Below are 26,886 nucleotides of genomic sequence, written 5' to 3'. Positions count from 1 at the left end.
CATGTCATTTCTCAGATCTTGCTATTTAAATCATTTGACTTTGAGTGAGATATGGGAGAAATTTAAGTTTCAGTACATTTTAGTCTCCATCACGTCAAATTTACAGCCCTGGAGTAAATCACACTGCCAAGACAAATGTCTTCACTTAAATCAGATTTGTTGCTTCCTTCCATACTTCAGAACATTAATAAAATTGGAGTTCTAGTTCATAATAATAGTTTCATCCTTACTGAGCCAGGAAAACCACAAGAAGTTCATCGGAACCTTAATTCACCCTTCCCATATGCACTTTTGTAGGTTAAGAGATTACGGTCCTCATTTTTATTAGCTGTACGAACACACATGCATTTGAACTCGAATCCTCACCAGTGCATCAGCATGCACACAGTTGGGCTAGATACACTAAGATTTGCTTTAAATGGCTTCTCTAAATGCCCTTCTCATCTTCAAACTTCCGGAAGATCAGTGCCATTGAAAACAACCAAAGAGCTCTCTGGAAAAGGGGCAAAGGCACATGGATGCAAGGGAAATGGGAGGAACGTTTACAGCTCTGAAATTATCTGAAATTTCTCCCCCAAATAAAAGAAATTTCTAACAATTGTTTTTCCCTGTCATCCTTCCAACACCTTTGACATCTGCTCTCTCAAGAGAGCCAAGTCCCTCTTCCGTTCCTGCATCTGACGCACAATTTTATGAGGTGCTACCAGCGAGGATTTTGGATCCCGTCCCCCCAGTAACACAAGGGAAATCATTTCCCATTTCCCCGTTGCAGCACCACCCAAGGCCCCCAAGCAGAGGTCAGAGCACATTGCTTTAGGCTTTACGCAACATTAAAAAGCAGACTCCTCCTGCCCCAAGCAACCAGAGGGTGGGAAGGGGGTGTAAACCGCACTCATACGACAGCAGGTCACGGAGCAGAAATCTCAGCGCGTGCAAAAGAGGCCACCCCGTGAAGTCCTTTTTAACCCACCGCTTATCTAATCATTATTCCTAAACCTAAAGATTAACGTAGATGCGGTGAGCGACACATGCCTAGATTTCTAGCGAGGGATAAGGCACATGAATGCATCTTTCTGATCGCCACCCACCGAAAGCCCCCGTGACACATGTGGCTCCGGCGTTATGCCTGGCTTGGGGAGAGCGCTCCGTAATGGGAGGCACATGTCGGAGGAAGGTTGCTGGGAGCTCTGCGCGACTCAAAATGCTTACTGCAGCATTATTACGGTAATCTTTCAGCAGGCTTTTACTCCCCAACCTCTCCCCGTTTTAACCAAACAATCCTAAGCCTGTATTAACAACAGGGTTTAATGAAAACCATACATTTCATGATGAGTGTTTGGTCATGCATGGGAGATTTGTTTCCTATCAGGACCACTTCTCTGTAGGAATATGACAAGAGATTAAATCATTAAAAATGTATAGTCTGTAATTAGTTTATCATTGCCAGAATTGCAGGAATATTTTCCAACATAAAACTGATGCCACCAGCAAGAGATCATTTTGAAAGATCAATGTTGCTGAGATATCAGAAAACAGAAAACAGAGTAATTAGGAGGCAGCATGCACACTGTTCTCCTCCATACTTTTTTTTTTTTTTTTTTTTTTTAATATACAGAACAAAAACCTTGTAAATCCAACCAGCGACGGACCGGATTCTGTGAGCCACGGACACAATGCTAGGGACCAGCAGCACTCTTAAATGACAGGGTGTTGCGAGATTATTCTGAAGCACCACCACCTTCTGAGCCTTGAGGATTTTCACTAGCTGTGTTATTTCTGAAGAAAGCAGCACAAAGCACCACAAACAGGATCTCTGTATTAGTTAATTATGGCACTGCAATATTTTCACCGGAGGCATTTTAGAAATAAACTGCAGTACAGTGATGCTGTTTGTATTGCAATAGTTAAGGTGGTTTCAGACCATAAATTATAAATCCCATTTTTCAGAGTTTATGACAGGGCTATAAAGAAAGGAACCAGCCTTAGCCAGTTTGCTTTTTATGACATAAAAAAATTAGCTATTTGAAAGCTATACATTTATGCATGAGTTCAATGGTTTCAAATGATTTTCCCCTCCTACACTCTCCTGTTCTCTGCATGCACAAAGACATGGTCACATTTGGTGGTCATTCACCTCTGCCTCCCTACGCTGCCCCATCCCCTCACACTTTACCACTTAAAATCAGATTCTTCTGTTTTTCAGCAGGAATTTGCAATCTCATGCGAGTCGGCGTTCCCAGACAACTCTCTGCGAGTATTTAGTATGGAAACATTAAAGCCATCATTTTCCATGGGAAGCTCACAGATCCCTGGAGGACTAATTTAAAGGGGTCTGGAGAAGATAATTAAGAAAAGTCAGTCTGCTGTCAGGAGGCTTAAACTCGCTGAACAGGGGCCAGCGCTTCAGCAGGAAAACATTGAGGAAAAGCAACAAACCAAAAGAAGTCGAACATGGCCCTGAAACACTAGATTTTTTTTTTTCCCCAAGGAAAATAGGAGTTTAAAGCAGAGTAGAGGGTTGATGTCAGCTTCCAGTCAGAAGAGTTTTCTTCAAAAGCAGATGTCAAACGCACCGGCTCAGAGCTACAATGCCAGCAGCCCCTGAACACCATCCCTGCCACTGAGGGCACGGGGGGACTTGCGCCATCCCACCCTCCTCACTTAGCCCGTCCCTTCGGACTGTGGTGGGACAGACTCCCTGGAGAGACTTTCTCTTTCGAGTTACTTCTTCACGCAGGAGCACCAGGATATGAACACCAACGTGTACCACAAGGATACGCAGTGCCAGACGTTGAGATAAAGGTTCCTTCTGGACCAACAGCTGCGTTGGTGCTTGGGTATTGCCTCTTGGGCGCCTACCAAGCCGCCGCGCACCGACCTGAAAGCATTCAGATCCGCGACAAGTCGCTCTGCAAATGGGATGCAGGATCCTAAGTCACTTGCACACTTTTGACTGCTCTTCCCGCTGCTCATTAATATTGCTGAAGTGCTTTATGGTATTCAGTTGGAAAGCACTATAAATGCAAAATGTTCTGCAATAATCAAGCAAGTCTTTTAGCATACAATTTGATTTTATACGTGCTTTTCATACTCGCAGTGTTTAACAGCTCTAGGCAGCAATTAGTTTGTTAAAGATAAAACAGTAGGTAACAGTGAAAGCATAGTTTTCCCTGACCCCAAAGCTGTTCACTAAAGAAAACCAATTCAACTGACAGCTAGGCTACCCTTTTCTGCTGAACTGGGATAAAACGCAACACTTTTTCCTCCTCAAAATTACACTTCCACAGCTAGGTACTCCTTCAATCGGAGCATAATCAAAGCTACCTTTAAATACTCACATCTAGGGCTGTCACAGCCAAGTTGGGCTAGTCTTTCACCCCAGTATGCCCAATGCAGTTTCCTAGTATAAAATAACCACCAAAACAGCATTAGCATAGTTAGATGTTGCACCTTCACCTTGCAACAGTAAGCAACGATGCTCAGTTGCCTTATTTGCCTCTCAGTTGACTGTGAATCTGAAGGTCCCAACAAGGTTTTATATTTAAACCGTGCATTTCCAAATTCGGCATACGCAGAGGTGCCCATCTGGGCAGGTGCCGCCTAGGGCGAAGCCCCCGACCTGCCTGTTCCTATGCATTCAACAGAGCCGGTAAGAAAAGGCGGCTCGCAGATATCGGGGGAATCAGCTTGGGTGCAGAAGCTACATCTCTGTTCCCACTCACTCAGCTCATTACTTGAGATGATAACGCCCATGATTATGCAGATATCTCTAAAGGGAATAAGTGAATCCATTAACCAACTTATGGAAACACTTGCATCTAAAAAAAAATCGCACGTGCTTTGAGAAGGGTGGACCCCTGGGTGTTTAGCAATATCCTATTGCTGTGCAGAAATACAGAATTATAGAAACAGTAAAACTCATCTCCCCAAGCTGACACTGAACGTGTCACCAAGACTTTTCTAGGTGCATAAAACAAACTTAATTTAGATTATATACACACACACACACATATATATATATAAATAAATGAGAGGGAATGTACAGCAAAATCACTTATCAGATATTAGTCACAACTTCCTGAAAGAGATGTGATACTTCTGTCTGAACCACACTGAGTTCTTTAAATTGAGATACCGAAACCTCTTCAACATCATTAACCTGGACTGAAAATAATCAATAAATAATCATTTTATGTGTAAGTATGAAAGGCAAATGCCTAATACATTAATTGTGAAACCCCTTTCTGTACTAATGGTTGCCATAACCTGAGGGATCGATTCCATTATGGATATTTACACAGTGACCTATTAGGAATACACGGAAGTATCATTTTTTACATTGATTACCCATCCTTAAAACAGATAGTAATGTATACTTAAATGCATGGATTGCAAAAATCATTTTTAACCTTTATTACATACTCTTTGTTGAAAAGGAAATCGTTTGAGCATCATGGTATGAAGGACACAATTTCAATTTATGTCTTAAGAACGGAGGACGAGCTATGCAGTTATGAGTGAATATAAGCCACAAAAACAAAAACAAACAAACAACCCCCCCCAACCCTCCTTTATTTTTAATAGTCGGGCAAGTGAGAGCTAACTAAAATATAAACATCTGTAATCTCAATCTGAGCAAACAATATTGACATTGCTGGGGATCCCGAAAATAAACACACATTAAACTTTTACAAGTTGCATCTCCTTTTGCAAATGCTGGAAGCAAAATCCCCCTTCCAAAGCGCTCCAGCGGGAAGCGGCATCGACTCCCACGAGCACCCCGGGGCTGGAGGCCCTGCTTCCGCGCTTCACAGGCTTGCCCGGCCTCGAGTTTCCACTGGTGCAGCAAACAGCAGGGCAACCGGGGACATAACTGCAAATCCAACCAGGAGCCGCATGAAGAGCCTAAAGCTTACCGGGAAATGCCCGGCACGGAAACCGCCTCCGGCAAGAGCCTCGGGCAGCTCGCCGGCCTCCACGTATGGAAGTCAATAGTGACAAAATACCATACCCCTGCAGAGGGGAAACAAATGTTACGGGTTTGACAACTAGAATCACCGTTATTTGTGCATATCTGGAGAAAAACGGAGCAAATTTAACCAGCGACGGTGGCGCCTCTGCGCAAAGCACCAGGCGAGCGCAGTCCGGGTATCTTTAGGTTAGTTTTACAACTGAAGAGGAAAAAGGGCTTCTTCTCACGGTGCCGTCGCTCTAGGTAGAGCTTTCGTGGGGAAAAGAGAAGGAAACCAGCTGAACGCTCCCAGCGCATTCAAAGCGAGCCGTCACCAGGTTAACTGAGCGCCCGAGCCGGTGCCTCATACCTGCTCCCGGCAGATCCACTCAGCAATTATCAAATCCATTCCCCAAATCGCAGACGCGCCCGTCGTTCCCCACGGCCGCCCCCGCAGCCGTCGCCAAAAGCCGGGGGCCCGGCCCCCCTCGCACGAGCGCTGCGCGTCAGGTGAACTGGAGGTCCTATTCAAGCCACAGCTTCCTGCCAGTTCCCATCTCTTCCTCCACCTTTCACGCCTTGAGCTGCTTAAAACGACCAAAACCCATCGGTTTGGAAAGTGCTGAACCTTCTCGCCCCTCCGGCGAGCCCGGAGGCGGCGCGACACGGATCGTGCCGGCCGCGCCGACGAAGCCCCTGTCAATACCGAGAGACGGAGGTAGGAATAATCCCTTCGACGTCTTCACGGAGCAGCCGCCGCACATCTTTCCAGCCCTTTATTAGAAACTGGATTTTTTTTTTTTTGTAGGATAAATAGGCTTTTTTTCCAACGCGAGCGTCTCCCTGGCTAGAGACAGCGCACATAGGCGGCGCAATCACGGAGCCAATACCGTCCCGCTGCCTTCCTCCGGTCCTTCACAGCAGCACTCGTTAAAAATGAAATTTCCAGTGCAATTTAAATTCTCTCAAAACGCACACTTTTGGGGGAATCTGGTGAGCCTGTCTAGAGGAAGCGCAGAGCTAAGTCTCCCGCTGTATTTCCATACATTTGCGCACGCTGCTTATCTGCATGGCCGTTATTTCAAGCATGCCCACGCTATTCTCGTGTCCTGGGGTGTGCATCACAACTCCGGAAATAATTCCCCAGCATCTCCATAGAGGCGTGGACGAAGCAGATTATGCTAACGGAAAGAAACAGCATTAAGTTTAACCCAGCAACTTTTGGGCGTGATTAGCAGGGTGAATCTCCGCCTACAGAAGCACAGAAATCTCTTCGGTGCCCGGCTCCCCCTCCTCTCCTCAGCACAGGGGCTGCAGAGCTAGCGCCCTGGGAGCTTTACATTTGAAGCATCTCCCGCACAAAACACCTGCCATCCTAAGCACTGCAATCTCTCAAACCTGCTCTGCACGAGGCACCAGCTTAATCTTCTGAGCATCCTTTCTTTTTAAGGCATAAGCAGACTGAACTTCCCGAGCCGCCTCCTTCAGCAGCGGTGGTAGCTGCATTAAAATACAGTAAACGCAAAAGGACCGATAACACCGCAATGAATGCATTATCTCAGACCCCAGATTGCTATAACTTTACAAAAGTAAAGAAATGAACCTAAGAACAGACTTTAAATACCGTTTCAAGGATAAGGTATCGATGTATCGATCTCCTGAGTGCTATTATCAGATGGCGCTCTCTGGGTGTCAGGTGAATTCATTCATCGCTAGAAAGACAAACCAGGTTGTCAAGGACTGAAAATCATCCCTGCTAATTATTTCTCTCCTACTGTCCTTTCCAGCTCCAACTTCTGGCTGCTGCCAAATTACTCCTCACAGCGGTTACCAAAACCAACAATGTTTTCTTTTATCTTATTTAATTAAGGTAGGAAAACATCTGAACTAACTCAGCTAATAATTACAGCAGTACCATGTCAGACTCGATCACAGTTAGGTGTTTTACTACCTCAAGTTTTCAGCAGGCCAAAATGGTTTGCTAGGAAACTTTCTCTGAAATGAGAGCTTGCCTTTCTTCTACAGAAAACATTAATTTCCTTTTACATGTTCTCATTCCCAAACTCCTCAGAGCTAAGTCCCGCATCTTAGCTCTCACATGTTTCATATATATTTTATATTTCTTTTCTTTCAAACGGAACAACATAGTTCGAGCTGAAAGCATCCAGAAATTGCTGTTTTCGGTTTCTGGAAAGACTAACGTGTGAGTGTTCGATCCTGCACCCTGGACAAGCAGCAGCTTCCCCCAGGGCACAGGCGGCAACAGGACAGGCGGCGCGGCATGCACAGCCCCGGCGCTGCAGCGGGAACGGGAACGTTTTTACCAGAGGTGACGGGAGGAATATCTGTTTTAGTTTTGACCAGCTTGAGTCTTGGTCTTGCTACTACGAGGCTGACTGCTAAATCACCATATGGTTCAGTGGGAGGGCTAACAGGCCTTTCATAAATGGTACACCAGCAACAACAGCATGTGGCTTTCAACATGACTTAGTAAACAGCATGTGGTTTCACCAGCCGCGCCTGATACGACTGAAGCTATCTACTTCGGGTGTTTTCTGGGGGCAAAGGCCCCTAAAAATTTTCCTAGTTAAATGGGGAAGGAGGGGAATATCAGATGACGTTGACAGGAGAAAGACACAGCTAGGGATTTTTGGATGGGCGACTCCATTTACGTTCAGGAAATAATGGGTTTTATTTTTACTCTCGAAATTTCATCTTTTGAATGCAGCTCATTACATGAGCGCTCACATTTCTGCCTCCCAAACAGAATGAGACCTCTCAAGCAAAGAATTTCAAATGAATCTTTTTTAAAACCTTCCCGTTATCTCCAATCTCCTATTTTGAACTGGATGCAATGACATTTCTTTTTCTTAAGAGATATTATGGTCCTGCCTGGTATGTGCCACCACAAGATTAAATGTGTCAGTCAACTCTCAGCAAGCCACCTTCTCCTCAAGAGCACCAGTCTGCCCTAAGAGGCTCTGGACCTCAGAGAAATGAGGGCAGAATTTCCCCCTTAACCAAGGCTGATAAGAAACTAAAGAGGTTTCCTCTTCTTTATGGATGATTTCTGTCATTTTGGCTACTCATCTGTGGGTCGTTTTGCATTTTAAGAAGATTACTGCTACTCTTTGGGAACCCTCGAGCACTGCATGCAGGCATCGAGCACCAAATTTATCTTCGCTGGAGGAACTGCCACCCTGAAGGAATGGAAGGGCTTGACGTCCGGAAAAAAAAATCACCTGAGATCACCTGAAATCATCCTTATGGCACCCCAGTTAAGGGAGAAAGCAAATGCAAACAGTATTCTGGGTACACACTTCAAAACAGACAGTACAGTTAAAAGCTCTATAAAGGCAAACGTGACAAAATTCAGGAAAACTTTATTTAGTCCATCCCTGCCAGGATCAAGTCCCAAAGGTCCCTTCTCCCTCTGTACCCAGGAGACGTGTGACAGATCTCATGCTAATGCATACTTTTAACTCTCAAGTTGCGCTCACCACCCCGGGCGAACAAGCAAGCTGGCTCTTAGGTCTCCACCCTTATTCGGTGTCTGTTTAAAATCTCATTTTCCCACAATCCCTGAGAAGAATGATTCATCCTTAACTTATTCAGGAGACAGTTTCAATCTTCTTTTCCTGGACAATTAGCAGCCCCCTCTGGAGACACTAACACTCTTTTGGCAGACCATGTGCCATTTTCTGTGCTTGACTAAACTATTAACAAACTGTTAGCCCACCGCGGGGGGAAAAGCTCTTTTCCACCTGGTAACGCTATTTCAAATTCTGGTGCGAAGCCAAGATTTATATTTCATACCAACGTGGAAATCAGGAGCTACGTTTTACAAAAACTCCTCCACGGTCAATGGACAACGATCCCCAAGCCCTCTTTGCGGGATACGGTAACAAAGATTTTCCTGTCGAGGGAGCGAGCGGCCTGGAGGCAGCCAGGAAACAAAACGAGCTGCAGATTTCCTGGAAACATGAGCCAGTTTTGCCTCCCTTCTGAAGTGACAGGATAAAGCAAAGCCCCTTTTGAGGACAGCCAGCCTAGACAGGACGGTGACAGAAAAGGACATCACTGGCTTCTCGAGGCATGTGCTGAAAAGCCCAACTAAATAGGGATTCACGATTTTTGCTTATTAGGCTGGGTAAAAAATGTAGGGAGCAAGAGGACACATGTATTCTGGGATATGACTAATTTTCCCCAAATCATTTTTTCTTCAAAGAAAGACGAGTGCTGTATGTCTTGAAGCATGAGCAAACACATACCTTTTTCTCTTTTCCAACCGCTTGATTGTTTTTTCATTCCTACCAGACAGTAAACACTTGCTGTGTTTTACATCCTTTTTCAACTTCAGTTAACCTTCCCATCCTGTCTGGAAATACAATGCCTGTGAACTGGGGAAATCACAGGGACTATATTCATACCGCTGCCTGATCTCTTACATCATGTGAAGCTTTATCAGGGAAAAAACAAAGCAATTCATCGCGGCGAAGTCTGCGGTTGTATCGGCAGCAGCGGCACTGCTGTAGCACAGAGCAGGAACTCCGCTGGGGCAGGCACTGCACAAACCCAGGAAAAAGACACTTTCTGCCCCAAAAGGCTGTTAAACCAAATATAAGAGACACTGGAGGGATTCAGCTGGGAGGGCATGAAAGAAACTCAGCACGATAATACCAATCGGCACAGTCTGCAGTGAATGCATTTTGCAGCCTACCTCCCGAAAGAATTAAAAAGCCTTTTGGTGACCCTCCTTGTAAAATCAGCTTTAATCACAACTTTCTTGGACCCATGAACACCAGACAGCAAGATGCATCTTCCTTTTTGGTCAATGCAAGCTTTTGATCACCATCACTCAGAGAACACTTCTTTAACATGTGGTTTAACAGAACTAAAGCAAAACCTGAATAAATGTACTGAGTTTTCTGACTTCAGATGTGTCTGACGCAATTTATTCTCTTGGTATGAAATTACGGCAACTGTTTAGAATTCTTTAGGAAAAAAGCCCACAAAAATACAATCAGTAAAACAACAGTATAATAGGCATTTTAAATCATTTCCTGCTTGCTGACTTAAATCATGATTAACATTGGTGAACTCTATTCCCACTGTTTGAGACCCAGTGAAACAGCTTCCATGGGAAATACTGCTAGACAAGCTACCAACAAGTCCGTTAACCGTATTAAGGTTTTGTTTTTTATGTGCCAAGGAAACATTATCACTTCTTAACACATTTGTGCAATGTTTCTCTTTTTTGCCAAATGTTATCTATCTTTGTTATTTCTAGAGGGCCTACTGGAATAACTACTAAGGGTCACACATCTCAAGAGGAAGACGTTCCAAAGTCCCAGGACTATCACACTTGCCTAAAGGAAAGAAGCAGGGCTGAGCACTTAGCAAACATCTCCTGTTTTTAATCACTGAACTAGGACCCTTTGGTACAGCTGACCCAAAGAGCACCACATGCAAACACATCCAATGGGTGTACTCAGAGCACCTGTAAATGTGCTCACATCGGGGGCCCTTTACTGATCTGTAAGGCTCACAGAATTCATGCATGCAGATTTTTTCTCTCCAAAAAAAAATCTGTCTGTGCCTAAGTTCCAAAACATAAAAAGTTATGAACTGCCAATTTTGGAAAATTTGGCTCCCTTCAAGACTGAAGTGGCCAAACACTTTCATTTGGGAGCAATAAACCAGGTTCTCCAAATCTGTGTCCTCCAGTAGCTGCAGGAACAAGTTCCTCTCCGCAGCGCTAGTGAAGCCCTGGTGTCTAGCCACACTGAAGTGGGTGCTTCTGTCTAGGATGCATTTGCACAGAAGGATGCTGAGGATCAGCTGACTTCTCACCTCGCCTCTAACTTGGGTCAAAAAGCCTTGGTGCACCAGTGGAACAGCCTTCCTACCTGGGTAACCTCTCCCCACCACCACCTGGGACAGGAGGTGTGATGGGTGGTACTGAGAAGAGTCCCTGCTAAAAGCTCCCTCGAGTCTATCCAACTCAGCCTTGTCCCTTAGCTAGGACCAGATGGAGTCACAGAAAGAGACTTCCTCGTAATGAAATGCTTCTGCCTTGCAGAGGCCAGCCAAATATTCTTAGGTAGCCACCTAATACGGTGAAGCAGGAGAAATAGCTACCAGCTGCTGCCCTCCTCCTTCCCCTCCCATAATCAAGTACTCCAGAAGATCGGAAGCTAGCAAGCTCCCACACATACTTGCTTCTTTTCCCTTTTCTCACTATATTGAGCGCCCAGAGTGAATGCCTATAAACTCTCTGGCCTAAGTCCCCAGTAAGCTCTGCAGTATGAAAGCTCACCGTTACAGCAGGAGGGAGAGTTGCCCATTTTTCTAACTCAGACAATCCCACATTTCAAGCAACAATCCTATTGAATCTGCTACCTTTCATTAAAGTAGCTCTTATAACTCTGTCAAATTCTCCAACCTTTGTATTGATTTTTCTCCTATTCAAAATAACTCTCCTTTACAACAAGAGCTGGCTGTCAGCCTCTTATCTCTTATTTTCACCCAATCTGATCCTCCTTCTCCTTGCCCGTCTTTCCAGGTTCCAATTAATCATGTAGAAAATCAGGGATTTATATTAAGAGGAATGTACAACTCTGAGCTCATCATTAACATACTGTAATTGCAGTGTAGTGCTACTGGCTCAGACCTTTTCAACAAGACAGTGGAAATCCTTTGGGGAAAGCAGGACATTCCCATTAAACACAAAAAGAATTGTACCTGGTTCATGTTACTGAATAGTTATTGCAAAATACAACTCTGGATGCCTTCTAACACTTGCATCTAACTCTGGAAATTACTGGGGTCTGGCACGCAGTGGGAAGATGCTACCATAAAAACAAACTGCTGTTACTTCCCTAAATTTTGTCTAGGTCTCTACACAAACAGTCCCAAGACACACAAAGCCCTCCACTAACCATATTTCAGTTTCAGACCATCCTCTCATGTTTCTTCTTAATTATCACGGGGCATTCACAGAAAAGATCAGCCAGATGGAGATTAAATATTTCACTACTACAAGACGAAGCATCCTGCACTAAAATGGAACCTTGATTGCAATAAAGTCATTAATTAAAATCTCAACTGATTCTCGTGTCACTATACGGGAGGCGCTAAAGACAACTGCGAGGAGACAGTGCATCAGCTACACTAAGGAAAATAAAACAGTAAACCAGACAGTTATCAGATGCTCGACTTACACTGCTCATGGTCTTTGCAGTGCAACATGATGGAAACCCAAACAACCATGAGCCCAATAAATTGATCTGTTTTATGTCTTATAATTAGAGCACACTTATTTTCTGATGATGAGAAACCTAAACAAGAAGAGCAAAGAGGAAAAGTGGTGGAAAAGCCTGGTGGAAGATAAGGCAGAGAAGCATTTTTAGCTTTTCATCATCTTGTATTTTTGAAGTATTTTACAGCTATCTAGACCCTAGAAGATTGTGGGGAAAGTGGAGACAGAAGACTAAGAAAACAATCTGGAAAAGAAACTGCAAATTGTTAATTTGAAACAAAAAGAAAAAAAATAATTAAGTTTGAAAATCCCCAAGCCATCTCCTTGCCTGAATAAGTCAGGTGTGCTGCAAGAGATGCAGACTGAACAAGCAGTGCATGCGAAATTCCCTGGGAAGCCCAACACACAGACATCATGAGCGTGAAGCCAAGTCGTCACTAGAAGTTTCACCAGCAGATCTCCCATCAAAGTCACTGGGAGCACTAAGTATTCCCATGTAACTGCAGATTTGGTCCTTGGAGAGAACATTACAGTCAAATTACTTCAGACCGTCAAAGTGTCTCACTGTGATATATTCCCAATGGCCCTGTTTAGGTCCCTCCATCATTTATTGACTTCTACTTTGCTACATCCTGCCAGATGGAGGCAAGGAAATTTGAAGAGCAACTAGTAAATGAAATATAAGGAAATAAAACCAGTGCTGGCTCTCTCTTTCACAATTAGTCTTTACTTGAGATCTTTGTAAAGTTAAAATTACCATATATGCTGGATGCCAGAGATAATAAACCTAGCTGCAACACAGCAACATAGTGTGTTAGTCCTCTCCTGGAAATCAAGAGAACATACTGTGGTATGTTCTTTTAATATGTCAAAAAAAGCATGGAAACCTAAACAGACTTACAAACGCAGCAAGTGTAAAATTAAAGGATGAAAAAGGTTCCAATTTTAACATTAAAAAGTATATATTCCCTGCCATCCACAGGCAGATAAAAGGTTGAACATTTACCATAAATGACTCCAGGCGTGATGGAAGGAATTAATATTCAGGATAACCCCCCCAAAACATTAACTAGTCTCCGTTTATTCCCTGTAATAAAGATTTTCATGCATTGAGTATCACACATTTCTTCTACGTTAATGACACAGGTTGTCCTCTGCAATAATGCAAAACACGAAGATTTAAGTGATAAGAGGTATGATAGCACAAGGTGATAAACTTTGGGAAGGAGATCTGAGCATTCAACTTAGAGAAACTAGCTCTAGACAACACTGAAGTTAGTCTTAGTGTGTACATTCAAAGGGAAAAGCAAGAAAATCAAAGAAGTAGCAAGAAGAAAGATACCATTAGAACCTGGAAAGCCTTCTAAGACACATGCTTAAGGGAGGGCATGAATTGTTAATGCAAATGATTGTTTATAATAGTAATTTAGTGAAATGAATCAACATAAAAACTGGTTAATCAACGTGAAAGGGCACTGGCTCTTCATTTTCTGCTGGAATGGCTTGTGGGCTTCTTGGTTTTGTTTCTTTTTTAAAGGAGAAGAACTAGAGCTCTCCAGCAACATGCATGCTGGAGCTTGTGGGTACAAAAATCACACCACGATTTCAGAAGCCAACTTGATGTTCCTGTTACCAATTTGGCCTAGACAGCACAAGTTTGTTCATGTAAGATTAAAGGAATGAGGTCTCTATGGCATACTGCAGTATGGTCCTTGGAATAAGATTCTCATTTACTAAATAAATTACTGTATATTACTGTATAATGGTGTTCACATTATAACTGACAATTAGCGCCATTAAAGAGAAAGCTCATAAACAGCCAAAGCTCACATCAAATTAACACAGTCATGATTAAAATCACTCTTCTGATTTCTGCTCTTCACAGAAATAATCAGCATTTTGCATAAAAATGAGTACAAGGCAGCTAAAAATCACAGTTATGCTGGGACGGTGGGACTGAAAGCAGCTAGCACAGCTCTGCCGTGTCAGCTGCAGCCGCCTATGAAATATTAAGTGCACAGGTTTGCCTCCCGCTGCAGGTAGCCGGGACGGTGCCCTCCGCGCCTGAACCTCTGAGCAGGCAGGGCTGCTCACCCATGCATCAACGCTGGGGATTAAAGAGCTGCAATTACTACTCTTGGCTCTAACAAGGGAAACCTGGGTTCTCTCCTGGCCTGAGGGTAGCTCTTACGCTTTATTGGAATTTTGTCACTTCAACATTTAAACGGTTTCTAGCGTTTGCATGTTCATTTATACCACTTTGACTTCAGAAACAAAAAGAAAAACCTGAGCAAATATAACAGAGAAGAAGAGTAGCAAAATACAAAGGAATCAGCAATTTGTTAAAATGTAGAGAATGCAACATTAAAAACTTTTCTTTAGTTGAAGAATAAAGGAGACTTTTTCTAAACTGGCACAGAGGCCACGTCCTCCTTATCAGAATTAGCGCTCCAATCTCACAGCAATACACTAACAGTGCCGCTTTAATCTTCAGCATCGCACCACTAATTACTAGTCTTGCCCAAATGATGGTGCTAAAATGGGAAGAAGGAGAGAAAAAGATTGAGACTTCAGGTCAATGCTGACCAGGCCTGGTATCACGAACTGGCACATGGACATCTCTGTTCATAGAGGCAACTTCAGATACAGCCAAGCTCATCATGGTTTCACAAGGCTTCAGTATCAGCAAGGAGAATCTAATCAATAAATAAGCGATCAAGACCACATAATGATAGAAACCATTTAAAATACTGTTCCCCATGCTATGAATTGAAAAGGAATCACAATACACTACATATGAATAAAAGCACTGCAAGATAATATGCCTTTGATCCAACATGCCTTTAAAGTAGGAAATAAAAGGACGTTCTCATATATCTTACCAACTAATTTAACATATAAATCACAAAAAAATATGATCCAGATGGGCTTCAATGAAGGAAACCAATTAACGTAGACAGCCTTACCATCTGACACATTAGTTGCAATAATAAAAACCAAACAACATGGTCAAACAATAACACTCTGTATTATATCTGACATTTCTAATTAGTTTCTGCATCCTCTTCAAGAAGAAAGACTAGCAGCAAGCATTTTGTTTCCCAGAGGAAAAAACTTCTAAACTTCATGTGGATACAGAGTGAAGTCTATGGATGAAGCTGATCTATCTGCATTCCTTTGGGATGTGCTTGGAACTAATGGGTTTTGCATAGTCCACATCTGGTTTCACAATTAGGTTCAAAAAATATTTGCTTTCAACTGCATTGCTGCTCTAACTGCTGCAGACCGGAAATGCCAATACCTGAGCACTTAAACGCCGTACCTGCGTCCACAAACTCAGAGCAATCAGATTGATTTGGCCTTTGCTTTCTGTAGGATGGCATTTTGTTTTTTACAGCTTTCCTAGAAATGCCACTTCTCAAACGAAGTACAGTATTTTGGCACAGACCTCCCAGCATCTGGCAGTTGGGGTTGCATCAGACAGTTGCAGCCTGAACTACAATTAGCATTACAAATTTAAAGCTCCACTATGCATACGTGTACAGTGACTTTTTGAGAGGTCTAATCCCAACTGTAAGGACTATTTTTGTACATATCGGCAAGAGGAACACTGTTCCATCAACTTAGACCTACTGAACACCCTTTAAAAACCACCCATGAAAATCCTTTTCAGCAGATGGTTTAATAAAGTAGATTGAAATTTGGAATTCTTGGCCAGGAGGTACGTAGCATCACAATGGGGAATGCCTTGGTTTAGAAACCTCTCTTCCTTAAAAAAAATAAAGGAAGAGCCATGGGAATTCTGCTAATGCCATCATGCCCTGAAAGGTCAGAGTCAAGAGATCCATGTTCTCGCAATGAATGCAACTCACTGAAAATTACATTTTTGTTACTAGAATTAAACCCATCTGATACAGCAAATTGTTGTGCACAGTATTCAAAAAACAACAGCGACCTAAATTCAGAAAGGCAGGCTCCTCTATTTTTTTCCCCCCTTCTAAATTTTAAAGCAGAATAAATTAGCATTCCAACCAATTGAAACAGAAATAAAGAATATTTAGAACACAGGGAACTTATTCCTTAAGAATTTGCTTTTTCTCCAAAGCAAAATAACTTCAATTCTTCAAGCTAGCACCAAATAGCCTTGTCATCACAAGAAAGGGTCTGTGAAGTGGAAATACTATTTCTGACACAAACAAGCAGTAGCCCAGGGTCCTTTACTACCTCCACTCTCTCAAATTTCCAAAGAGGAGTCGACTGGCTCTGTAGACTTCCTGAGCGCTCCTCCTGCAACCCAAAAAGAGCAGTTACAAACACCAGTATTGCCATCCAAGAGAGACAGGGCGGCACGAGAACATTTGGGCTTTTGCTCTGTGCGTGCAGGGGCGGCCCGTCATGGGAAATCACGGCCCCGTCAAGCCAGAAGCTGTCACAACAGCTCGTAAGAAAAATCCCTGCCTCGCAGATCATCCAACCTCAAGGAGTCAGACAGAAGTGGGAAAGAAAAAGATGGTTTCTCATTCATGCGACGGGGGAGCTGGAGCAGAAAGATGAGAATGGTGGTTTTCAGTGAAGCACAGAAGCCGGCCACAACCTCCCTTTGTGCTTTGGAAGTCTGTCCCACCCACACAAACTACTCTGAGGGTGCTCATCTGATCTCTGGTAGGCAAAGGTAATTCCAGATAACATCAGCTTTATTTCACCATGCAAAACCTTGAGTATAAAATAAAAATCATCAGCAAACTCTGCTAACATAGCAAACGGATCTCACTGCAGACAGATGGACCCAGGGCTAGTGGGCACCATCCAAGACCCCACCACGCTGGGCATCATGGTGGCCACGATGCAAAGGCTGTCCCTGCCATCCAAAGGATGCCTTGGCTCTCAGCTGCGGACAGCTGCACGGACCCTGTGCCCGGACCACGGCCACACTGGCAGGATGCAGTGCCAGAGTCGAGCCCTCGCTTCCGCAGCAGCGCAGCCCTCGGCACCAACAGCTCACAGCACTGGGATGGGCGCTGTTTGTGCAGATCTATCCTGACGTACCGCTAGTACGAGACAAGCGACAGCAGCTGAATGAAGGTAGGGAGAGGGCCGTATGCATGCAAGGAAGTAGCGCCGACAAAAGACAGCAGTCTTGGCACAACGGCTCCCAAACTGCGCCTAGTTACTTGTTTGCAAGCACCATGGGAAAGAAAAGATTTGGAGGAGGATGAGGTCACTTTGCAGATATTTGCAAGGAGATCCTCCCACACATGAAAAGCTTATGGGAGAAACCAGAAAAGTGGCTGTTTGAAACTTAACCCATGGGACGTAAAAGCTGGCAAGGCGAGCAAAGCAGAGCTCAAAGCTGACATTGCAAAAGCACATAAGAGATGATAGATAGAGTGCTGCGAGGGCCGGAAGGGCCTTGAAAGTGATATGTTCACTGAAGGAAACATTGCCCTATTTCACAGCCATCTCAAACTACTGCGATACATTCCGGTTTTATTTTTTTCGCGAACATAAGCGCATGTCTTTCCACTCACCTCAACAGGGAACCTCTTGCCATTGATGCTGTGCTCAGAGCCAGCCGATCCGTTGCTTTGACCCCAGTGAAACTCCACTTTCTCTGCCTTGAATCTGCCTGGCAGCCCGGCGCCACTCACAAAATACTCGTCCTTCAGAAGGATGGCAACTGTACACCCAAGGCAAGGAGAAAGACAGGCTTAGCACAGTTTTCCTGAAGCATTTATAGTTGTTGCTCATTACACTAAAGCAATTTTTTCTAATGTAAGTAAAAGGCAGGGGGATCATTTTCCTCCTTATAGGGGTTGTTAAAAAAAAAAAAAAAAAAAAGGCTACAAGTAATGCTGGCTAATTAGGGAAGTGATTATGAAGCTACACAGATTACAGAACATGGCAAAAACCTCCAAATTTCTCAAGGACTTTCTGCCCTCTTCCTTGGACTTTGATTAAAATTTAAATGGCAAACTATCAAAAGACTGTTTAATGTGGTTCCAGGGACTAATGGCTGACCACGCATCTCAGCCCTGCAAATAACTGAAGGTCTGCAGATCACAAACCAGGAAAAGAACGGATCCTCTGTTTGTTGGACTCCCTCTACTTTGGTGGGGCAAAAAAGGAGTCCTGTGACTCAGCTCCATCTCTACTGATGGATGTAGCAGGTACTTTCCTTCACCTCCCTGTTCCTCCTTTTTGTAGGACGCAGAGAGTGTCAGCGACTTTTTGGAGACTCACTCATGAAAAGCCCTTCATAAGAACTGGGTTTTATTACAGTAACTCTGACATTATTTGGTTCATTAAAGGTCAAAAGGATTTTTTTTTCTTTTCATTTCCAAATGCCTTTGTATTTTGCATGACAATAAAAGCCCTAGGTCCTAACAGAGGGCAAAGTGGTCTGGTAGTGGTCATCTGGAAGATGTTATATGTCACAGGAGAGGTCTATGGTCAAACTAAGAACTGAATCCAGCTTTCCAAAATTCCTGTGTGCTACTCTCACTACAAAATCGCCTACCTTTCTAACATCTCCCACTTTTAATATGCACAATTCCTAGGAATGGCTCCTTACAAAACCCTTTCTTCTTGTCCCTTACAGAAAGGTTGCTTAAAAACAGAACTAAAATTAGGATTTTCTTCTAAAAGCCATTGCAGACCACCACTTACTGTGCCCAGAATGCTGCGATTAAAGATTTTTTAATGGGAAAAGCATAACCCACAAGGATTCTTCTGTGTTCTCATTCCAACTGTGTCATCACAACAGGAACATTAATATAAATCCATTTTTATTATGTAAAAGGGAGGATTTTATTCACTGCTGAAAAAAAAAAAAGGCTAGTTGTGAAATGCAAGTTATTCCTCAACTGGTGAATCACTGCTCTTGCTGCAGGCTAGACTTTCTGCCACACCAGGGCTGCTCTCGCCATGAGTGCAGACAGTTGTCCAAGGAAGCCTCATCTCAGGTGCAATTGTGCAATTCAGAAACATCTAAGCACTAAGTTGTTTATGTTAAAAATGTCTAAATGTCAAATGGCATTAGATGCTTCTAAATTGCAACAGTGACATCACAGGGCTCTTTTCTTCCATGATTTCTTGTTCTTTTGACACTCCCTTTGCTTCCAAGCATTTGTGTAGGAAGAACAGTGATGAAGGACTAGCTATAGGATACTGTCCCTATCAGCCAAGGGATTATTGGTGGCCACTATCTCCTTACACCAAATCTGTGAAACCTGAGTGACTAAAAGTACCACTGCTCTCTGCTTCCCTTAAAAACTTCTCAATGGGCTCCGCAGTATTTTAAATACCGAAAATCTCATTCAATTGGTTATAAATTCCATACATAAAATTGTAGGGGATGAGGAATACAGGAAAGCAGATTCATGTGCATCTGTTGAAAATGTCTGTGGGGATTCAGTTGCATCTAATAAATATTTGATAGTTCCTAAATCATTTATGGCTCTGTCAGGGGTCATTTTACTTGTTTTAGATGAATAATTAAAAGGATAATTAGGAGGACGTACAATCTGAAATGTTCATCTAATTGTTCATTTTACAGTATTTCTTACACTGCTGAGCTGTACAACACGTGTTCCCATCACCTTCCTGTCCTAGCAGCATCCCCTTATCGCCAGGAATTTGGGGGCTTCCTTCTCTTCCATGGGATTTCTAGAGTCTCCCAGAACCGGAAGAACCAAACATCCCATTACTGGGCTTCTGGAGTCACTGCTTTTATCCAGTGATTGCTGTAGAGCATGCAGCAAGGAATCAACTGAGAAAAAAATATATATATAAAACTAAGTGAGTTGAAAAAAGGGTTAAAGCGCGCAGTGCTGGTGAGGGTGCTGCTCCCACGGGCACACTGCTCCCCAGGGCAGGTCGGGCTCCAACAGCCTCAGACCCGGCTGACACCCGCTGACGCTTAATTACGGGGTGGCACACGGGCAAAAACAGCTAACGCAAACGCAGCTATGAAAGGTGCTGACGTTCTCCCAGTGATCTTTACCACTTCTACAGGGGGAGACCTGAACCCACAGCAGTGCCCGTGCAATCATGCACAAGAGCATTTCTAATCAAGACGGGGCCTAATGAAGCCGCTTTCATTTTCTGAACGAAGCTTTGCTTTCTGCACGTTTTCTGCCCTTTACCCGAGATGCGCGGGGGGAGATGAGAAGAGTACAAGAAATCTAAAGAGCAATAACCCCTTTACCTTTTAACATTTCAGAGCATAAAAATAACTAATTCTTCTTTTCAAAAAAAAAAAAAAAATCTAGTCGAATAGCAATAACAATAATCCAAGGAAAACATTTCTTGCTGGTTAATGAGTGCCTAGGTTAAGGGCCTTTGGCTTTCCCTCATACCCTTGTCTCTCTTATCCAGTCATTAATAGCTAAGAAATGCCCTCTACGTCCGTCACCACTGCTTAAACAGATGTTTAGTTTACTGTCTCTGTCAATGGACAACACGAAGGCCTCATGCGGCCATCTGCCCCAGGACTCTGGTGCCAAAATACTTTGCGATTCGTGGCAGAACCTGCCTCTACCTCCTACCCACCGGCCAAAACGTCCTGCTTCGTTTGCTGCTCTGCCACTTACCACCTTAAAAACTAATCCCAGGCAAGTTGCTTCAAAAGATCTGAAAACCAAGAAAAGGTGCGGGACTCGATAAAATAAGGGAGGAGTTAAGAGCTCAGCAGAAGAAATCAGAGATGACAGCAAGGCAAAAAGAGTCTTCATGTTACCAGTAAAAGGCCGTAAGTTACCAAAGAAAAGTGACAGTTACTGTTGCCCTGAGAAGCAATAACTTGTCAGCAAAAATCCATACCCCAATGGGTGAGGAAATCAAATACAGCAGTAGTGCTAAAATCACCCAGCAGAGGAAACTCAAGATACGGCTTTCATTACCAGCTGCAGGAATACGGGAAAAATTGCTAGCACGTTTCAGTTCAACATGGTTCCCTATTATACATGCAGCAATATGTTCCTATTACACATGCAGTATATCCTTAGCATCTTTCCAAGAAGAATAGCAACATTGCTTTTTCTTGGTATTACACTTATTGCTGGTTACTACAAATACCCCTCTGTGATCAAAAGGGCAGGGTGCATAACATGAATGGATTAATTAAGCACCAAATTTCCATAGCATTCAGCCTTCCCAGAACCTCCTTTTGCTACAAAGGGCAACAAACTCAGGATTTCAAAGCAAACACAGGCATTTCTTCCTGAAGCTGAAAAACCCTCAGCAATGCATTAGAAACCCAAACTCTGCTTGGTGGTGGCTTACGTGAACTAGATTTGCTCTGCGGTGAAGCAAAGCAGGATCACAGCCTGTCACTCCGTCTCATCTTAGGGGCAAAATCTCTCAACTTTTGCTACTTTCTCTAAATGCTGGAATCTGATCTAAAGCACCTGACTCCACGATGTGACTCGGATCCAAAAACCCCCCTGGAAGCAGTGGGTGTATCCGTGGTCGCCCTGTGTGCACAGCTACGGTGCAGACTCCTGGCACAGGTACATGCCCTGGGTTTTGCTAGGAGACCTCTGACTAGAGACATGTGACACAAAGCACTGCAGAGATTCATATTGCATGTTAATAAAGATAAAAATATAGTTTCAATAAATAAAATTGAATTAATTAGTGGTTTAATCCAATTCCCTTAAAATATTTGACCTTGTCAAATGAAGAGGGTGGCCTTATAATTTCTGCTTTTTACATTTTTAGATTTAAAGAGTAATCAAATGCATGCAGCTTTGCATATAAATCAACCTTGACCTTTCGGTGAACTGTTTTGGTAAAAATAAGCAGTGCTCTCCGACTGTGCTTTTCTGTAAAAGCCAGAACAGACAGAGCAGAAGAGGATTCAGTTCAGAGAAGAACACAGCGCCATAATCATATCAGAAACACATTAATAAGCCCCCACTTCTTTGAGCAGTTATTGCTCTTTCTTCTCTGAAACCTTCTGACTCCTAGACTCCCCCTTTCCTGCAGAAGGGCCTGAGCCTTGCTTCTCAGAATTCTTTTGGATTAGCTGTTACAGCCTCCCAAAGCTGATAATTCAAGGTTACACTTTGCAACTCTTGCACAGTCTTTTATTCTGAGGAACAACTGGCTACCAAGAGAATTATTTCATACTGAGAAGGAGCCTAAAAATAAAAACCCTTAAAATTAATCTGCAGAACTGGCTTTGCTAAGAATGCAAAGATAGAGATAGGTGGCTGTTACTGGGAAATTATGTAAAAAGAAAAAAAAAGAAGAGAAAAGCAAACCCCAAACAACAGAACAATAAAAAAGGAGGAGGAGCATAGAACATGGCTTGAATTTTTAATTGACTGCATGCAGGCTATGGAGACAAACAGAAAAGAACATACCTGTTTTTCCTGTATTTTTCATCCAAGTCTTGTTAGAAGATTCATTGTCAAAACCATCAAGCTGCAGCTCTTGATACTCGTCTCCAACGTGTGCCTGATGGTCTACAATGTTGATCGGAGACTGGTGATTCCCTCCACACTTCTCACTGGAAGTGACCCAGTGCTCGGGACCATAGGTACCTGTTGAAAAATACCAACCCAATTAATATTCCTGTAGCTCAATAGTCCTGGATAACTTTAAGTAAGAGGATCAAGCATTTAAGCTCTCCAGGTACCTCCACTGCTGTTCTACTTTCAACATTTGAAAGAGGTTAAGACTTGTAAACTTATGAAGAGATCAAAATCCATTAGCTTTATGCAGTACTCAAACTTTGCCTCTAGCAGTAACGAACAATGGCCTTTTTTTAATTGCTGTTCTGTAAAACTCTCTGCAATTCCCAATTTCCCCTGATGTGTATGTTACGAATTAGCACAGTGTTACAGGAGCTTTCCTAAAGCTTCAGTCACAATACATTAGTATAGAGTTTACCTTTTTACATGAGATAAATAATGTACCAACAACGCATTAACTCGTGTTTGTGTAATACTCTGCTTAGATAATACAATCTTAATTAATGATTTCATTTCTTTTAGAGATTTTGACACTAAAAAAGATGAGAAGAAAGAATTTGAGCTGAATGAGATATTGGTAAATTTGAACAAAGCAACTATGAAAAAGAAAGGAACGCTAGAAGGAAGAAGTAAAGACAACGATGACCTGTTAGGAAAATAACTGTAGCTTTCTTCTGCTATTCTTCTCTCATTTTCTGTTTTTCTGATTAACAACGCCTGGTTTCACCTGATGCAGATTACTCTTTTGAAACAAGTCAAGTCAAATATTAGCAGTAAATGTGAAGCTCCACAGACCCATCAGCAGTGTCTTGCAGAGACATCTGCACCTGGGCACGTCAGAGCCATCCATATTACATGACACAAGCCAAAAGCAGACACAGAGCCAAACTGGCACTTCTCCTCCCCTCCACACCCCTTGACTCTCATTAAAAAAAAAAGATATCACAGGGAGGAGTTTACATTCTGGAAAGCAATATAAGCATGGGTAACTTCCCCATCCATCACCAGCCACCATCCAAGGATGGCAAGAAGGTGCCACAACTCCAAAGGGGAAATTGGAGACCTTGGAAGGGGATGGAGAGGCTGGACCACTCCTCGCCCTCACCGGTGATGCTCAGAAAGGTAGGAGCTGCTTTGCGTTGGCCAACGCGCAACTCCTGGCGGCAGAGCCGAGGGAAGCGATACTGCAGACCCCATCCGCCAGAGGTCATCTGCCCCGGCCCTAGTGCAGCCTGCCCTTCTGCAAGATTCTCCAGCACAAACAGTCGATATGAATAATCCATAAAAATTAAAAATTTAAGGTAAAGGCCTTGTCCTCCCCTCCACATACTGGCTCTAGATGTAATGCGACACCAGAGACCTCAGCAGCATTACCGAATTTACAGCACGCAGAGTAGGATCTCCAGTGAAATTCCAATTTTTCTTATGACCTCCCTCTCTAACTCTTAAATTGTATTAACAGAGACTAAGAGATTACCCTCCTATCAGTGCAAACAGTGGTTTAAGCTCCTGAAATAACAGCGCAGAGTTCTTACACTTTCCGTTCACAATTCCTGAAGTGCTTTACAGAAGGGATCAGCACCACTATTCTCATGTAAAGACAGGGCAATCGATGCGCTGAGAGCGGGTGCAACTCACCCAAGCTCCCCTGGCACGACTGAGTTACAGCCCAAAGCTGAACTCTGGTCTCCCAAGTCCTACTCTGGAGGACTATCCATCAGACAACACCTGATGTCATACCTGCATCACACCTCCAAAATACACAGACAGCATGTCCATTCAGTAGGCATAAAGTAGTGCATGATGTGCTAATATGCATTTATTACCCTTGCATCTGACAAGCATATGAAAATTCAATTAGTGCCATCCAAACCCAGCAGCTGAAGGCCAACTGCTGTGGTCCTTGGATTTTCATGACTCTAGTTGCAAAATGCAGTGCTCCTCTGGGCTCATGTAGGACGCTTAATCAATAGCAAGATTTTGTGCACTATATTCATCACACTCAAAGACCATATGTTAACCAAAAAAACAAGCAAGTGTTTTATTTTCAACTACAATTAGACAAAATTGCAATATCCTTTAAAAATCATTTGCATCATCTGTCCAGTTAAAAAAATCAGTTTCCTTTATCTCATGAGTCAACCTGTATAGCTAGCAAAAGCCACCTGCAGTTAATTTCCCAATGTAACACCACTGAGGAGAACAGAATTATTAAAAGCCCTGCTTGGGGAAAACTGAATGTGTTCCACTCATACATAGATTTTTTTCTTGAATCGGGATGCTCTTAGTAATTGTTTTGCAGTGAATTAGATGGCAATTCAGATTTACTTTTCATATAACGCTGCACTTACTCTACAAAATTTGGGAATTTGCTCTACAATGTTTGGTACTGCACATAATCATCAAACCTGCCAGCTCCCATTTTTTGGCTTTGTTATAAATGTAGGGTGGGTTTTTCAAAAGTGCTCTGCTCACAGAGGCTATCACAGTGGTTTCAGCTGTGCATTCTAAAGGAGCTGTGCACTCAAAATTTTTAAATACCTTCGTGACCCTTTAGTCAATGGGGAGGTTTTTTTTTTTTTTTAAGCATGCTGATTTATTTTAACCAGAACTGTTGGGTTATTTCCATGCATCTTGTCACAAAGACTTTTTTTTTTTTTTTAAACTGGAGCCTGCTCTTGACCAATTTGCAGTGAAAACTGTCTTGTCAAAACAAATAAAATAAGCCATAAGGGTAAACAAACAAAACACCCAATGGAATTAAGACTTCAAGTGACTTAGGTACCTTGGACTGACTCTCACTGGAATTTATTTTTTTACTGCACAAATCCTAAAGTCATTTATGACTTTGTATCATTTTTAAAAGAATTATCTAAGTCCTTTTTTTTTTTTTTTTTTTAACTTGTCTGGATTAGTTTAATAGTGATGTATCTCTTCCTATAAATGCAGTAGCTTCATTTGATTCTAAATCTATGACTTACCAAAAAAAAAAAAAGCATAGCAGTATCTTCTATCTGCATGCAATAATATTAGTTTTCTATGCGTAAAATGTTTCCATACTGGTGCTGAATTATTAAAGAAAAATCTAATGCAATGAAACTCTCAGCAATTCAAACCCCCAACTTAGTGCTGGTGCTGTGATTCCAAGTCCTGACATCCCAAATTACAGTCATAAGGCTAAGCTCTGATTTAGAGGTTCAAGACCTGCTAGTTAAAATCAGCACAGGATTTTATGAACGACTGGGTTTCCCATTAATTTCTTTCAGAACTTTTTGATATGCAAGTTATTACATGCAATATGACCTGCACCATCATGGCAGCAATTCTAGACCGAAATGGAGGCCACGACCTCAGCATCTTCATTCCCAGCTGTGCAGGACTGGGGCCATCCTGGCTTTAGCAATTAGTTTGAAAAGTAGGGGGGGGGAACAATTTTTTATTTTTGAATTTGAGACCTAGGTAAATAAATTATATCTCATCATACCTAGAAAAAAAGAGCTCCAAGGCCAACGAAACGTAATCAAGAAGAGTGCAGCGGGATTCATTTATTCACTGGTAGCCATCAGAAGGCTTAAGCCTAACTGCCTGCTTTTTTCCATGTACATTCAAGTGCAGTTTTAATTGAAACTGATCTTCCACTACAGATTTCAAATTAATTCTTCTTCTAAGTGTCTCATGCTCCAGACATCCTTGCCTTGCAAAAAACCCTATATCATTAGAGGAGGAAATAGAACGCTTTTTCTAAGCTTGCAGGTATTGATTACCTATTCCTTCCATCAAAGCACAATTGCCATTCTGCACTGTATAAATCTCTTCAGTGTTAGACACTTTATAAAGTACTGAGAATTATATCATTAATCATTTGCAGTTGCACCTGTCTTGCTATATTGAATTCTTTGTTTTTTAGAACTTTAAATAAATGCTTTTAAATAAAAACATGACACTAAATAAAGACTCTGTTTTGCTTAAACCTAGTAAAAAATCCCTTTGTTCTTCCTGTGACATTTACCCATCTGAAACAGAGTAACCTAGAGCTATTGGTATTTCATTTTACCAGCAGTAAACATCACAGCTTTAATCAAATAAAATTTGGGATGAATTTGAATTGGCCTTTTAAGAGTTGACAAATAATTTGGTTGTCCAAACCCAAACAAGTGAAGAGCGCTCACCTGTGTTAATAAATAATACACGTTTCC

General features: G+C 42.6%; 1 protein-coding gene across 3 annotated transcripts in view; it reads right to left on the bottom strand.

Moving 5' to 3' along the window:
- Positions 1–26,886, bottom strand: part of PTPRG (protein tyrosine phosphatase receptor type G) — a 412,828-nt gene that overhangs the window by 168,085 nt on the left and 217,857 nt on the right. For all 3 annotated transcript variants that reach the window (XM_067303422.1, XM_067303421.1, XM_067303423.1), the window contains 2 exons: positions 22,580–22,759; positions 17,741–17,889 (listed from right to left, as the gene is read on the bottom strand). In XM_067303422.1, the coding sequence (XP_067159523.1) occupies positions 17,741–17,889; positions 22,580–22,759 (329 nt within the window). The remainder of the gene's footprint in view (positions 1–17,740; positions 17,890–22,579; positions 22,760–26,886) is intronic.

Source organism: Apteryx mantelli, chromosome 12, assembly GCF_036417845.1.
Source record: "Apteryx mantelli isolate bAptMan1 chromosome 12, bAptMan1.hap1, whole genome shotgun sequence".
NCBI lineage: Eukaryota > Metazoa > Chordata > Aves > Apterygiformes > Apterygidae > Apteryx > Apteryx mantelli.
Note: the sequence above shows the minus strand (reverse complement) of the source record. Positions and strands in the feature narration are given on the sequence as shown.